Source organism: Cyrtonyx montezumae, unplaced genomic scaffold (assembly GCF_038088225.1).
Source record: "Cyrtonyx montezumae isolate F1298 unplaced genomic scaffold, pur_monq_1.0 scaffold_3, whole genome shotgun sequence".
NCBI classification, from domain to species: domain Eukaryota; kingdom Metazoa; phylum Chordata; class Aves; order Galliformes; family Odontophoridae; genus Cyrtonyx; species Cyrtonyx montezumae.
In genome coordinates, this window is record NW_027072034.1 from 59,649,623 (window position 1) to 59,667,063 (window position 17,441).

General features: G+C 34.7%; 1 protein-coding gene across 5 annotated transcripts in view; it reads right to left on the bottom strand.

Annotated features, from left to right (window-relative positions):
• Positions 1-17,441, bottom strand: part of ITSN1 (intersectin 1) — a 115,830-nt gene that overhangs the window by 31,281 nt on the left and 67,108 nt on the right. For all 5 annotated transcript variants that reach the window (XM_065741740.1, XM_065741739.1, XM_065741741.1 and 2 more), the window contains 7 exons: positions 17,017-17,138; positions 10,381-10,622; positions 9,302-9,461; positions 8,256-8,461; positions 7,500-7,582; positions 5,191-5,357; positions 200-245 (listed from right to left, as the gene is read on the bottom strand). In XM_065741740.1, coding sequence (XP_065597812.1) covers positions 200-245; positions 5,191-5,357; positions 7,500-7,582; positions 8,256-8,461; positions 9,302-9,461; positions 10,381-10,622; positions 17,017-17,138 — 1,026 coding nt within the window. The remainder of the gene's footprint in view (positions 1-199; positions 246-5,190; positions 5,358-7,499; positions 7,583-8,255; positions 8,462-9,301; positions 9,462-10,380; positions 10,623-17,016; positions 17,139-17,441) is intronic.

The window sequence follows — 17,441 nt, forward strand, 5'->3', positions numbered from 1 at the left end:
AGCTACATATGCTACTTCAATACAGTGATGAATAGGTTATATGTTATTTTAATATAAACAACAGTGTATTTCATAATATATAAATGATGAAGAGCAAATGATTTACTATTATGGAAAAGACTTAGTTTCCACTGAAATTTTTCACTGACTAGAGATATATACAGTACTTAATGAGGTGCTGTCACTATATATGACTTACCAGGTTTCTTCCCTAAGCTTCCTGTTTTTCCAGCTGCTCCAGAAGCCTTGAAATAGAGAGTGAGATGCAAGTTTAGCAGTCATAATTATATCTTCAGTATATTAAAATGATTTACCGTACTTCACTTTAACACACCAAACAAAGATGAGAGAGAAAAACTCAAAGGAAGTCTGTTACTGCAGTAGTTCTTACTATTTAAGTTATGAACATCTTGTCACCTAGGTCAAGAGATTCATAAGAAATGCCTTTGCAAACATCCATGTGAAAACAAGCAAGCAATGGAAGTAGTTCTGTTCAGTTATGTTTAAAAAAACAGCTATTCTGAAAAGACAAATTTAGCATAAAAAGCCTTCTAAATTTACAAACTCACAATTCTCTTTTTCAAAAAGAAATCTTCCCTTAAGAATACCAGTCACTTGGAAAGAGTTATCTTTTTTTTATATTTTTTTTTAAATGCACTTGCATTGTTATATACACGCAATTAGAGTACTCAAAAACAGGTGTGGTCTGGACTCTACCCTTGCACATCGCCTTCCTCAGTCATTTTGCCAATCTTTTTAGTAGATACTCCATGTGGGACAGAATCTCTCTATGCCCTAAATAATTACCTGTTTCTTTGTAGTACACTGAGAGTCTGATTTACTACAAATCAAAGGTCTGATACAGTTGACAGCAATATAAGAAATCTAAACTGTCTTTTGGTCAGAAATACTGAATATACATAATATCCTATTGCCTTTAAGTGATGCTCACAATTCTTCAGCCTCCTCTCAATTTCTTCCTCAGCATCTTCCTCACATATTTGGAACTGACATAAATGACCAGAAGGTTTCAGTTCCTCTAAGGAAAAGAACAGTTTCATCCTCAATATTCTCCTTGTAAACTCAATACTTTAAAAAGTTGGGAATTCCTAATAATGTAAACTAATAAAGCGATAACTAAAAATCTAGTTGAATGACCAAGAGAACAGTGCCGTTTTAAAAATGTGTACTGGTTTCAAATGCCTCAACAAAACAGATTAGGAAAAATACCTGTCTTGAAGAGTATGTGGCTGCTCTATGACTTCAATGTTTGGGACATTTTCCAGGAAAGCTGTTAAAGAAGCCTGATCTTTCAGACTGAACTTTAACACTTCATAATGCTGTATTAGAAAGAAATTCAGCAGGGTTGGCATGCTTGTCCTACTACCTAAAACTGCAACTGGAAGGTGACAGTGAGGATAGGGAAGACGTTAAAAAAAATAAAAAAACATCTGGCACAAAAGCACTTTTCATACACCTAGTGTACCACAGTTCCCTTTTACATTTTGTGAGATACACTTTGGGAAGGGCTGTGAAAAGTGGATGCCTAAAGTTAAAAAACCCTTGGTTTCGGTTCAACTCTCTTGTAAAAGACTGACTACAGTTACTTTCTGGAAGACCAACAAGTTTTCCTTTCTTTCCTTGGTTCTCTTTCACTTTTGCCCTCCACTTTTCTCTGTGAGCAATGTGACCTATATTAACTTTAAAAAGTGAAATACGAAAGCATCATACAGAGATCAGATACAAAGACTAAAGTTAGGTATGGAAACAAGATGTTCCATACAAAGTGATGGTGGGTCCATATGCAGTCACGAGTAGGAAAGGTTTGGACCCAAATGAGAGGACTGGCACTAATACAATAGTATCAGAAATAGATATTAGTTAGATCAGTGTTTCTGGCAGAGAAACACCACTTCGCCCTACTAACAAAGAACAAGTATTCAGACTTCCAAATAACAAAGTTTTTAAAACATCAATTAACCAGCACCCAGGTTGTCAGATTAGGCATGCAGGGACAGATAAAGCAGGATGTGACACTGTATCTTTCCAATTCTCAGGAAAACATACATATTTTGAGAAGGGAGTTTCAAAATCGCCATAACCAGACTGAGCCTGAGTTCTCTTTGAAGATTCTCTGAATCCTTGTTAAAAAGAATTAAAAAATACACAGAAAACCTTGGTTGAAAAATTACCTAAATTAATAAACAGTGCGCTTAAAGATAGACTCAACTTCTGGTCCCCTTGAGGAGATGGAGAAATATTTAGTATCCTTTTGTTAAGAAAAAAACAAGTCATTTTATCTCCTTTTTTATCACACCTAAGATACTAACTGCATTCAAAGATATTTTGTGCCAAATGATAAAATCTTTTGAAACAGTTAAGAACTTGCTCTGATGATGTAATAAAACAAGGCAGTAGAAATATCAATTGTGTTGTACAATAAAACCCTAAGAATCCAGATTGAAAAGGCTCTGACTGCTAATATTTTTCAGAACATTTATACAAAGTCTCACAAGTTGAGAGATCTACATTTTTGTTGATCCAAGTCCACCATATCAGCTCCATATCCTAATGCAGAGGTAACTGTCACCAGTCTCAAGGAAAAGCGGGGTATAATAAAAATCTGTTACCGTTCTGTACATACCTACCTCAATTTAATGAAAATAGGAAACAGCCTGTCAAGTTGCTTACTTGGAGAACATAAAGACTTTCACTTTGTTAATATGTTCAAACTTTAAGTGAGAGAAAATTCTTTAGTATGGTTGCTTGAGGTAAATGAGGTGCACTACTGAAAAATCAGCACTGCCTTCTTTTTCAGGCCTAAGTCAACAGAGCAGAACACAGTAAACTAATCTGCCTTTTTAGCAAAATTTTTCATGATCATTCAGCAGCTGTCCAAGCACAGCAGCATATCTGAAAGTTAAGACAGCCACTACTGTGAATCCTTTGCAAAAACTGGCTCTGTGACCAACCTGAATAGCAAAACCTTGTACGTGTAATGGCAATTATCCACTTGGAACATCTACTGTCTCCTGGGGGGTATGTGAATCACTTCAGGAAAACAACCATCCTGAATATAAATCTCCATGAGCTCTGTGCTCTTTCCTCCTTCTTCTCATCAAGATTTTATCTCAAGACGTTGTTTTCACCAACAAAAAGAGCACTTGGACTACTTTTTAATAAACTGTACTTAGTGGTTTCAGGCCCAGACAAGCTGAGATCAGACAAACATGAAACTGAGTTCTCTAATAAACACAGTTCTCCGTATTAAATGCCTCTTCCTGAGTTCTCTACAAAGACTTGCCAACATGCGTGTCTGTTCCCCATCAGACAGGACAAGCATTTGGTACGCTCTATACTTCAAGACACACAAAAGGCAGCTTAACATAATATAAACTCCCAGATTTTGAGACTAAAATGTGTTCGGAATATCTCATGGGAAAACAACATCAGGTCCTTCAAAAGCATTCAAAAGTAAACTTAACCATAGTTATATTCCTGTTAGCCAGTGTTATGGATCTAATCAGCAATTATTACTACCCATCTATGAATTAGGCATCACAGGGCTTCAGGAAGCTGAGAACGAAAGTTCCTACTTATAAACTATGATATAAACTTATAAGTAGTAAGTTCCAAATAGACTTAGGACTCAGTTTCATGATCACATGTTCTTCCACAGCTAGAGAATTAATTATCTCTACTCGTATTTCTAACCATGGGGCAACTACCATCTTTGTAATATATGTTAAGAACTACTGGCAGGGGTGAACTATAATCCATATCTTAACTGCAAAAACAGTGCTTTCCTTAACCAGTCTTTTCCCTGCTACAAAGACTGTGCTGCCACAGTTGAAGGGGTGCTGCAGTGCCTAAAGGCATATCAAGCTGCTAGACTTGGGGACAGAGTTCAGATCTTCCAGTTCAAAGGCATGTCTGGACTGTCACTGAGCTCAGACTTCAGGACAAACCTCTAACGTGCCTAACGAGGTGACATCACAACTTGCTACTGTAAAAATGTTCTCTCTGACAAACAGACAAGTTAGCTTGCTATGGTGGGATCCATGGTGCTACAATGCTACCAATAACTGAATAGTTCAGTACTTCTAATCAAGTCTGGGACTTGATCCAACTTTGCTGCTCCACAGTCATTAGACAAATTTAAGGTTTGAACTGATGACCTTTCAAGGTCTCTTCCGACCTGGGCTGTTCTAGATTTGATGCGATTGAAATGGCAGGAAAGAGCAAAGGCATATCCAAAACTGTATGCTAAGCATAAAGTACGACATTTTAGTTCTGAAATGAAGATTGAACTTCTTGAACCGAGGAGCACAGAATGGGCCAAAATATTCCAGATATGGCCACACCAGGGCAGAGGAGAGGAGATCACCTCCCTCGACCTGCTGGCCACGTTCATTTTAATGCGCCCCAAGATACCACTGACCTCGTGAGCCACAAGGGCACAGGGCTGCTGGCTCACAGTCAACCTGTTGTCCGCCAGGACATCTAAACAAAATCATATTTATTTACTTAAAAAATCCTATAATTCTCAAGAGACACAAACAAAAAGTCCTTCCTATAGATAAGTACTGTATACAGCTGACAATAGGGTAATTCCCACCAGCAGGGGAGAACTATCCTCCCAAATAAACAAGGAACATAAAAGTGAACACATCTTCCTAAAGAATGTCTAAAAAATTTAACACAGATATACTCTATCAGATTATTCCAGGGTAAAATCAGATGAGACAGGATCTCTATTATTCAATCAATAAATACTGTATTTAGCTAAGTTTTATTACCAAATTCATTTCCCTGGGTTGCAAGAACACTGAAACAGGGAAAGAAAAACAAAATAATAAACTGAAATATTTTCCTTAATTTCTTTTTTAAAGAAAATGATGAATACAACTCAGTCATTAAAAACTTACCCGGAAAAAAAAAAGTAATCACTGTTATTTTTATTTGTCTTCACAAAACTGCTAAGTTAACAATTGACATATCCAAGAGTTATTGTCATAAATGGTTCAGAATATAACTTAAAAAATTATGTTGTGAAATGTAACTATTATTGTTTTTTGTTCAGCAAATACTTTTTCTTCCCTTGCAAACCACTGACTTGCGAAGACCACTACAACACCAAAGAAAACATATCTCCCCCAGGTCAATTTTAAAACAATTTAACATCTCTACCTCAGAATCTTTGAGTCTCACATAATTAGATGGGAAAACTCCTGTTTTATCACCTAGTGTTCCAGTCCACCAGTCACCATCTTTCTTTGTCACAAGAATCATGTCACCTTGCTGAAATGTTAGGTCTCCTTGTTCAGAACTCTCATAAGTATACATAGCAACATACTCTGCAAGAAGGAAATAAATACACAGCATTGAGAAACACTTGATAAACTGCTCAATTACCATTTGCAAAGCCTAATAAAATATGATCTAACTAGAGACTAGATAGAGGATAAATTCATTACTTTATTCATAAAGCTTCAATATTTAATGTATAAAATGAAATATACAACAGAACTAAATACAGTCTATCAAAATCTGCCTTGGGGGAATCTTTTTGGTAAAATAATTTGCCAGTATAATTAAAATGTACATATATTACTACTTCATATCAGAAGCTACTCTGAACACATTTCCCAGTGGTTTCTGATTTGTGCTGATGCCTAGCATCCAAACATCTGTAGATAGAGTCCTTGTTTTACATATTCTGTTTGGCTCTCAAGTGCAATGAATTCTACCATTACTTAAAGGTTTGCATAAAAAGCACACATCTCATTGCATCTTATGAAACAGATGGCTGGGAAATATCAAGACAAAGCCTGAATGTGTTCTGTTTTGTTAAAACAGAGTCACCTACTTAGTATTCAAGTGCAAAAAACACTAGACTGATGTTACGCAATGCAGTGCATAACTAACACATAACTACATGAAAAAAAAAACACCTTTACATAAAGGATTACAAAGAGTTTTGGACAATTAACATTTTAGACACAACTGATACATTCTTATTTAACTGATCATTAACACGTTTACATGGACATAAAATTGATTACTACAGATTATATCCTACGATTCTCTGATTGGCTTTGGAATTAAAAACTGGTCACAATATTTCTGGAAGACTATCAGGCATACTTGACAGAAATTTTTAAGTATTCCACTGCAACTGGCAATTGTTCCATTTACTTGAACACTAAATCTGACCAAAATCCTCAGTCTGACTACTGAAATTGAGCAAGAATTCAAACCACAATAAATTTTCTTAATGAAAGCTAACAGATGGTTTACCTAACAACTGCATTTCAAGAAGATATACATCTGTTTGTACACAAGGACAAACACACATTAAAATTTACAATGTATGCTATATACATGTATATTCTCTTATGTTCTCTATATCTGATAAAATATGGATTTAGCATCTTCAATTATTTCTTAAAAATGCAGCTTTTTTGAAATGCTTTTATATAAACTATGTCTCTTTTAATACTAACTTATAACCCAAGATATCCTGTACTTTACAAAAAAAGATTTAGCATTTCCAAATTGCTTTTAATGAAAAATGTATGAGCAAAAATGAAAAACATATATGAGCAATACTAGTTATGTTTTGAAATAACTGATCATCTCTCTTTCCATTTTGAATAGATCATTGACATTATCTTCATTTCTGTAGTGCTCATGTCAGTAGCATATCAATAAACAAAGAGACTCTTCCACTTGAAATAATATGCAGTATTGTAGATTAAACATGGACGGTATTCTGAAGAGATTACGTAGATGTTAATTTGTAAACTAAATTTAGATCCACTAATTTACTCTGACTGTGATTTAAGTTAACCTAACAGACACTGCACTGAAGTGGATTAGAGTGCACACAGTCTGTTAGCACAGCTCTTATGGAGACATTAATCTCCAGATGAAGAGTGGTAACAACCAAAAAAACCCTCCAGTGACTTGACTATTACCTGTGTCTGTGCCCCAAATGCTCCATCCTTAAAAATGAGGAGCAGATTTGAGCATAAGGATCACAACACTCAAATAAGGAAACTGCAGTCAGCTACAGAGTGCTTTAATAAAACAATGGAAATAAGTACAGAGTGAAATTGAAACATTCATTAATAATTCCTGGCATCATGAATTATCTATGAATTACAAATAAACACAACACGGAAGTGTTTTCTTGGCCCTCTGCAAAAAACCCATTCTAAACAGTTCCACTGGGAACTGAACTGATACCAAAATATCAATATGGGACACTATGAAGTGTAGAAGAAATGTAGAAGAAATTAAATTATTGCTTCTACATACACAACATATACAAACTTCAATTTTAACAAGCCTGGTATCTTAAAACAAGCCTGTCTTATGGATTCTTAAAACAAGCCTGTTTTATTGATTCTGGGCTCATTTTTGGTAATACACGGATGGCTTACATTTAATTCCATAGTAAGCAGTGTTAATGTCATTCAGTTTGGAATGCTTACCTTCACCTGACATAGTCGCTTTAGCTGCTGGTGATGCTACTCTCTTCAAACTAGCAGGACTTTCTGAAGAACCAGAATCCATGCTTTACAAGAGAATAACAGTCATTTAAGAAATTAAATCTTTTCAGAAGATGTTTACTGTATTCTAAAAATAAAATATATGTATGTATCCCTAAGCAATTCCCTAGATTTTCTATTAGATGATAAACTTTCAAGTTAAAGCCTTCAAGTACAATGGCTAGTCATGGTTATAATTAAGTAATTGCATGGAATACAGAGTTTGCTGACCCTCCTCCCTCAGAAGAGAAAAAATTTCAAGACTTCTAATTTTTACTACTGATGTTAATATTGACTTCACCTTTCAGAGAACTAGATTCTGTTTGTTTCATCCTCCAAGAATAATGATAAGTGATTAAGCTTTGAGGTACCTTATTCTGGGAGAAGATAAGCTGAGACTTGCATTGCTATAATTGAAAATGTCAAAACAGTAATTTCTTAGTTGCAAGTCACATTTAATTATGACTATTGATTAAGCTTTAGGTCTATTTTTGGTGGTGCACGGTGCAAGGAGAATCAAGATCAGCTTATAAATTCCTCATCTGAATTATCAGAGATGAAAGTAAAATCCTAACAGAGTCATATAAAAATATTCCTAACAGAGTCAAATCTAAACTTTAAAATTCAAGTAAGCAACTCTTCATATTTATTTAACCAATACAGTACAGAAGTAAAGTATGGTAAAAGTAAATACAATACCTTGTTGACTTCCTAATGGGGCCTGAAATAAGCTTCACATATGACTTAGGAAACCACCCTTTTTGTCCTTGAACTTCTCCAAACCACCACATATCTTGCTGTTCTAAAACTGTGATGACATCATTTTTGTTGAAATTAAGGTGGTTGTCTTTTTTTGCTCTCCAAGGATACAAGGCCTGTGCTTGAAGTCCCTCCACTTTTTCACCCTAATGCAATTTTGAGAAAAATAGAGAGAATTCAGTCTTGCATCAATTTTAAAAAAGAAATCTCCTTAAAGAATTATATTCTTATACTACTTATATAGCCACAAAATACAGTGACTTCTTATCACATGCATTAAGCAGAATGTCAGTCAGAATTACACAGTAACAAAAGAAACACCCGCAGCCCTCCTACATTTCTATCTGCTAATGTGTATTCACTACGATGGAAGACTATTAGGGAGTTCACTTCTTTGCAAGTTCTACAATTACGATATAGATACAATAAACCTTGACAAAGTTATTTTGAAAGAGTTTAAAGTAAACTTTATGGTATGTTATGCTTTGCTGCAAGTTATATATTGTATATTCCAATCTGTTAGTTTTGCTCAAAGACACTAAGGTATTTTGCATTTATCAGAACACATAAGCTTACAAGAACAATATATGCCGTTCAGGAAAGTGTGGCCTCTTAACAGATGGACTGAATTCATCTACTGTGAAGCTTAGTCACATCAACATCACTTAATCATATCATCCACTCTGGAATGAATGTTGTTGTCATGTGATTTAATAAAGCCCAAAGGAAGGACCCAAAAATAGCACCCTGGAGAAACTTCAAGAAGACCAGACCACTGTAGTTTAAAAAAGCCATAAAAGGATAGCAGAATAACAGCAGCCTCTTTGTTAGATTCCGCCACTGACTTTGTTAATGGGTATATACTAATGCCTTATCAGTCCAAACTGTCATAGTTCGTGCATCTCAGGAGAGGATTTCAACTGTCAGTATTCTCTCTCTGCTTTCCATGCCAGGTCAGAACAGTTCCAGTGAACACAGCTGCTCACCTGACCCAGTACAGGAGAGGGAGACGATCCTGTAACAGTGGCAGGGGTGAAGGCCGATCGCTGCCGCAGCTGTCCTGCACTGGGAACAGTCAAAGACGGCTGAGCTGCCCAGGCATCCCAGTTGTCTGTCTCTGGTTTCTCATTAGTGTTTGCTGGCCATCTGAAAATAAGTGAACTACATTAATCCTACTGTTTTCAGAGAAACAAAAATGTTTCTTTGTAAACAAACATTCTACATTCTAATTTTTGTAATTGAATATTCCAGGAGCTATTAGCAGCTTAACGCTCCAGTGAAAGTTATGCAATCAAAACAGGGTTACAATAAATACATTTCTAGAAGGCAGTCTCTAAGAACAGTTACCTGCTCATCATCACTCATTTATGGCCAACCGTCTCTGTAATTTAGTTTCATTGTTTAGGTGAGCCCCAGTACAATGAAAATATTAAGTACTGCAGTCTGTATTATGCACAGACACTGACCTTCCACATGTCTCTGTGTTACGCCTCATATTGCTGCTCCAATTCTTTACCTTTTTTCTTTTGTTTATTTCCTACTGACCTTAAAAAGAGTTTTATACTACCTCTTACCCTTTTAATGCTATTCCTTATTCTTTAAAATGTCCACCAAATCTCATGATTCATACCCCTACCTCAAAATACCCACTTAGATGAATAAAATTCAGCGAACTCTAGGAGCATAAACAAAATGCTCAGCTTAAATCTTCTCTGCCCATTCCCTTTGCCTGCTTCACATGCTCTTATCTGAGTACTCACTTGTTCGTCTGGACGATGATAGTGCCCAAAGGCCACAATCACCAAAATCTTTATCAGGTCAGGGGCAGCATTACTAATTTTTATGAAAAGCATGAAAGTGTACATCATCTGAACAGATATGAAAGAAGAATGATTCCAGTTTTACAAGGCTGAAATTGTAACTATTTACTACAGAAAAATATTTTACTTCAAACAAAATCTTTTTGTTTTGCGATCTGTGTACTTGGTGTTAACTTCCTATCATAGTCTAATCAATTAAAAAGTACTCCAACACACTCAGGGTGACAATCACTAGCCAAACATACGTTGAGCTGAAGTCTGCCCAGTTGTTGGCAGTTGTTGTACACTCTGTAGATGCAGCAGTTCCTAGTGATGTGGCTGTTTCATGCACAGAAACTTTAGGTGCAGGAGCAGTCTCAACTGGTTTTATAGATGCTGGGACTTCACTTTCAGGTATTTTTTCTGCGTAGTTTGCCGGGAACCATCCAGTTTTTCCCTTCAATTCTCCACCAAGCCACCCTGGTTCTCCAGTCTGACTTTCATCGACCTGCAGATGCATTAAATTAGAAAGCTAAGAAACATAATATACAAGTGGAATTTTTACTTAATAAAAGACATCTCATCCACAGTAATTAACTTCATCTACTTACAGAGAAACTGTAACTTAATTACAAGTACCAGCTCCACCTAGATAGAACTTTTTATTATTATTTAATATACCATTGGGAGGATTATGCCATCAGCTATTCCTTCAATAGCATTTAATAGCTAAGAGAACATTTCACAATGTGGCATGCTTTGTAATGTATTTTTTTTTCAAATGCAAATCAAAAGGTTTTCTGGGTGATGAGGTAAAAAAATAAAAATAAAAATAAGGTCTCATTTCAGCACTAATGCATAAGCCAAGCATGTTTTTTTAAACAGATGCTTGAAAGTCTGTCATGGCACACAAGTCTTGGAGATATTCATTCTGGAGAAGACTACCATGTATTGCTATTTCTGGTGTGTAAAACAGTTTTAAATAAGTTTTTTTTCTAAATTTCCTTTTGCAGAAAATACAATAGAAACACAGCATACTAAAATCAACATCCACAAAACAAATTAAAAACAACAGTGACAGATTGTCTAACATATTTATATGAAATAATTCCACAGTAATCAATAATTGCAGAAGAAAAATAGTTCACCATTGCTACCCCTTCTCATACCTCATGAATTGCTACAGTAACTAAACACTGATGCAATATCTGGAGGCTGCTGACACTTTTAAAAGGAAAAAAAGGCAATAACTGCATCAGGTAATAATTACAGTAAATTTGGAGATCTACCTATCCAACCTCTCTCTGATACTTCGATGGAATTTCAGTTTTAAGGGGTTTAAACAAACATTTACATACAAACAAGGTTTGCACCTTTGGCACATCAATAATGTACATCTATTTACTGCAGACTCCAAAGCAGTGATCAAGTTGGCAGTAAAACCAGGCCAGTAATGAAAAGTCACATAGCCAGCCCTACAGAGGGGCTGGTTTTGGCAAGAATTTCTCTCATCTGTTTAGGCCTGTTGCAAACAGTATTTTAAAATACACAAAAGTTTCTAATGAAAGCATAAGTCATGTGTTTACTGCTCCAGTTATCAACACAGCAATCAACTGGTGAAAGATTCTTAAATCCTTAATTCAAAATCATCTCACTCGCCTTCCTCAGCATCCATTATCAACAGTATGTTGTTGTTAACAGTATGCTTCATGAGCTAAAGAATCAGAAATACTATCAGTCATAGGAGTTTTCAGAATATGATGACATATGATGACATCCAACAGCATATGGTAGTATCTCAGAACTGGTTGCTTCATCAGTTGGAAACAAACCTATCTATTTGTTCTGTTCGTGTGGAGAGAAAAAAACAAAACAACACAGTGGTAGAAAAAATTATTTGTGGCTATGGTGTAAATGAGTCACTCCAGACCGAGAGAGGGAACACAGTTTTGCATAGAAATGACTCAAACTGAAGCAGCAAAATCTCTGCCTCCAATTGTTCCCAGATCACTCCTTGGAGCTAGATAGATTGCTTTGCTTTATGCCCTGTGTTGACTCTTTGACTGCCTATTATTGTAATTTGTATCCCACACTCCTATTTTGGTGCAAAACAATTCATTATTTCTGCTTTTTGTTGCACATATCTTCTGTCTCAGTCCCTATTAACTCACAGTAAAACCAGAAATGAATGGAGTACATGCTTGACCAGTTCAATGTGGTTTTACTGCAGTGCAGAGCAAAATTTCCCCTGCAGCGTTGAATAGGATTTGTTAGCTCAGCAATATGAGTAATGGAAGGTCACAGCAGAGGTGAATCTTGGGACAGAGAGGGAGAAATGGACTATTCAGCACCTAATGCAGAGTTGAATAATCTGAACAGTAATAATAAATACATAGTTCCTACATTCAGTTTCTCAGGTCATAACTAGAATCACTAATACATGAAAGATTCAGTACTGAAAGGGCAAAAATGTGTTACCATGGTCTTCTGAAAGTGTTATCTTTGAGACATATCAAAGTAAACACACACACAAAAAAAACAAAACACAGCAATTTTTCAGCGTATAATAAAAATTACCAGAGGGATTTTTAAAACAACTGATTTAATACCTTCCTAGAAGACAGTCTTAAATTACTAAGTAATTCTTAAAACAGCTTATTAGGATACTCAAAACTACGCTTATTCAATCAAATAAAGTTATCAGTATATATTCATAACAAGACACTTTGAAAAGCAGTTTTTATTTTATAGTTCTTTGAAAATGATTTCTCAGTTATTCAAATATAATATAACTTGTATCTACTTTTGTTGTGCAGTACTAAAACTTTAAACAAATTTCTTTGTATGTTTTTCAAATTTATTTGTTCCAATTACCTTATATTTCCGTACTTACCATCCCAAATCCCTACAAGGAATAATATTCCGGATTATTTTTTGGCAGAATACAACTAGAATGTAAATGCACATCTGAACACTGAACAGCAGTGTGTATTTTTACTTTAATCAATTATACTTCAGAGACACAGTTAACGAATTCTCATACCCAATGTTGCTGAACACAACAAGTGACAGAAGTAACAGCAATACAACAGTCAGCAGCAGAAGCATTGGGTACGGTTAATTCTTCTCTTAACAAAAGGATTGGCTTTGCAGAGGCCTACTCCACTTTGATCTCGTTTGTGTATCACTAGCAGTCCACATACACAAAAAGAGTAGATCTGTTTTACAACTGCAATTCACTCTACATATAAAATCAAACCCTAAGTCTCAAAAAGCTATTTAATGAAAGCTAAGCAAAGTGCCACAGTTCATTTTGTTCAATTGTCTACTCATTGAATCATCATTTTAACTCTACTTTATTTATACACTTTTGATCTAGATATTTGGAGAATACTGGAATTCCTATCATAAATCTGAACATAAGCTCTGCCTGCCAGAGGCCATATGTTGGCTACGCCTCCACAGGATCTAACACAACAAGGCTGCCTATGTGTCCAATACAAAGAACAGTAATTCTAACTTTCACAATCAACAACTAAAAAAACTGACAACAAACAAGCATTATGAAACTGTTCTAGTTCTCCCATTTAAGCTTCTTCTGTGAACTTTCTGTTTAACATACATTCTGCTATCTGAGCCACTGCAGTTCAGTTACTCAATAATTCAACTGTATTTCACTGAATTATTCTAAAGTTTATTTAAACAGGCTGAATTATATCAAAGAGTATCAGTAACAACAGAATCTATTCATTTGCTCAAGGATGGAGCCCAACAGAAGCAAATGCCAGCAGAACCCTTTTTTGTCAGAAAACCCTCCAAAGGAGATGAATTGCATACATGGTATACATAATAGAAACTTATGTTCTTGAATAGACAGAGCCCTGAACCAAGCATGGCTTTCTTAGCTCAGAATATATTTGTTCCCAGAAAAAAGCTTGGTTAAGTTACAATTAGGGTTATAAATCAATCTATATAGTGAAAGGAATTTAACGTACATAAAAAGATAAGAAGCTGAGAAAACAGAAATTCAAGTCAAAATACAAATATCCTTTAAAGATAAATTAGATTTTAAACAAAATACAACCCAAACTTTACAAATTCTCTAAATCATTTCACAAGATACATCAGTCCTACAAATAACATACTGAAAAGTAAAGCAGAAGAAAGCTCTTAACTTTTGCATATACTTTCAGACTGAACTCTCCTACTTCTCAATTTCACCATTACACACCTCAACATTAACATTCACACACACTGTAAAAAGTGTAATTACACTGTTGTAAAAAGCTATTTACAAGCTGTACACCTATTAAAGCCCCGAGTCATTCTGACATAATGAATTCTGCAGTCCCCTTTAAATCCAGGGTTTATGCCTGGTTTCTTTATTCGTAGCAGTGACAGTTCGGGTAATATCTCCTCTATATAATATATAGGTACAGCACATGACTTCAAAAGCTCACAAAAATAAGGCCATTTACACTTGTTAAAATGAGGAAATGCTAAATTTGCCTATGTTAGAACACAGTAACTGTACACTGTGTTTAGAGTTTAGAGTAACTGTTTCCAAACTCTGAACTCACGTTTGTTTTGTTGAACACAAACTCATAACTAAACAGACCAGCATAACTACAGAGTTGCATTTATGTCACAAATGAGAAATCAGACGCACTTTAACATGTAAGCTTGTAAATTACTGTTTTCCAATAAACATAACTGATTTGAACCTTGTGGAACCACATGACACGACAAACACTGAAGGACAGAGTCTAGGAGTCCAAATGCCCGTTATCAAAAGTAAGTTCTAGTTCATTGCACTTAAATTACTTTTGACAATGTGGGCTGGTTTGTTATTTTACTCCTACATAAATCAAAAAACAAGTAAACTACATGATAACAAAATCTTGATTTATGAACATGAATAAATTGCATAGACTTCCTAACAGTCACATAGCACACTTACCCATTCCCTTTTAACCTCCACCAGGAAAGCAATGATTTAAAGCAAGGCAGAATTATAACACATTTCACAAAAGTGTCTTACATTGATTTTCTAAGAGTAGTCCATTTAAGCAATTACTGCAGACCAGGAGATAAATCTCACAAGAAATAATCATCAGGTTTAATTATTGTTAAGTGGATGTCAAGTAACGAAAACTGAGAGGTAGAGAATATTCTTTTTTGGAGTAAGTTAAAGTCCAAAACAACACACAAGAAAACTCAAATTACTCCTAAGTCTTCATTTAACATGTGTCAAGTGCTCCTTAAAATTACATATTTTTTGGCAGAATGGTATTTCCCTGTGATTCTACCTAGTGGTGATCACTTTTCCTCAAGACAAAAAAACCCAAACATTTACTTCTAAGCCGAGGCAATAATTTCCCAACAAAGTAACAAAGAGTTGTTATTCAAGAGCTTAAAGACATGCACGTACCTACATCCTCTCTATTTTAAACACCACACTGACCTATGCTATTTCTTGACGAAGAGCAATAAAAATTGCATTATTATTCAGAATGGGATTGAACCTCTTCACAAGTCATTCGGTACTGCTATGGATCCAGGATTCAATTTTATTTTCCAAAAGTAGATTCTAATGTCACAAACATTGATTCAGCTGTGCCGCAAAGAAATAATAACAACAAAAGCCTATCTCTGCAGAATAGATGCATTTACTATAGAGGTATCAGTACAGTTTAGGACAAACTACAAAGTGCATTACTTTCCAAAATCTGTTATTTCTATGCTAGAATAGTTTTTTTGGGGGTGGAACACTAATGAATATCTTCCCACAGCAAGCAAGACACCATTTGATATCCATGCCAAGCATTTTCATTATGAACAGACATACACACGCTAAGGTCATACTAGCAATTTATTATTAATAATACAATCTCCATTAACTGTAATTTTAAAATATAAATTTTAATTTTAAAATATAAATTTAATCTCAGAACTGTAATTTTAAAATATAATTATGCAAACAAGCAGAAAACAGCTTTTAAGAATTTGAAGTTTAATGCAATAGTTCTAGGCTTATAGGTAGATTATATTCCAGTATCTCATCTACTCTTAAAAAAATGGAAATGCTTCTGTGTCAACACACCAGCAAGCATTTTTTTTTATGTTTTCAAGTTTCCTTTATTTAAAATAAAGTGGTATTTTTTCTACTTTATATCCTCTTGAAAATAAATAAATAACTATCACATGAACTAACAGATTAAATTATACAGAACTAAATTAGGTCAAATTAAGTCAAAAGTTATGACTAAGAGTTGTAGAAAAATTCTAGGGTTGTTAGAGAAGTATCACTGCCACACAAAGACTACATCAAACACTGTTGGGATCATGACAGAAATGCAGTCATCCTGTAGCTTAGTATAACTGCTTCACTTTGTACTACTCAGGACATCACATTCTCTTAATAAAACAAATTTTAAAATAATTTTTTCGTAATACTGCAACTCCTATAAAAAAGCAAATTCCTTACTAGAAAAATCCTTTATTTATCAAAGTCATTTTTTTATTTAACCTCTGGCAACCACTCTCTTATTTGAAAACAACAGTAATTGTATTTCCTAAGTACCTTCGAGGACAAGAAACCTTTCACCATGTACAGAAACATTTTCAAAACCTCTGCATCTCACACACAGCTCAGCATACTAAAATCTAATACAATCTTCTCACAGACTATCTTTCAGTTTTACAATACAGCAAACTTTAAGAAGCTATCCATAAGTAAGAATTTACTGTGTAACATCACATTCTGTTCATTTGGGTATTCAATAAAACACATTTCTCAAATTTGTAAAAATAAATAAATAAATCACCATATGTAGTTTCTCTCACAGAAGTGCAAAACCTTAAGTATTTTTTCAAGTAATTATATCACAGTCTGTTCTTACCATGACTATGTCGCCAGGTTGAATAGTGATTTCATCATGGCTTCTTGATTCAAAAGGATACAGTGCTCTATAATACACTATTTTTACATCCTCCTGAGCAGAAATTGATAGTGGAGCTTTTCCTGAGCAAATAAAGAATCAAACAGATATAAACAAATAAATAAATTTTAAAAACCCCAAAACATTATTTTTCCATACTTAAAAAATGTGGTAAAATTGGATAAAAAAAAAATACCTTACATTGTACATTATCCTCTTTTTATACAAGAGGAAATAGGATAGTCAATGATTTTAAATATACCTTTTACTGTTTTCTTAACAGCATGTAAAAATTACTATTTTTTAACTTTTATGATATATACAACTATTTTCACAGAAAGAATTGCATACTTAAGGCACAGTACACATGACTTATCAAATGCTTC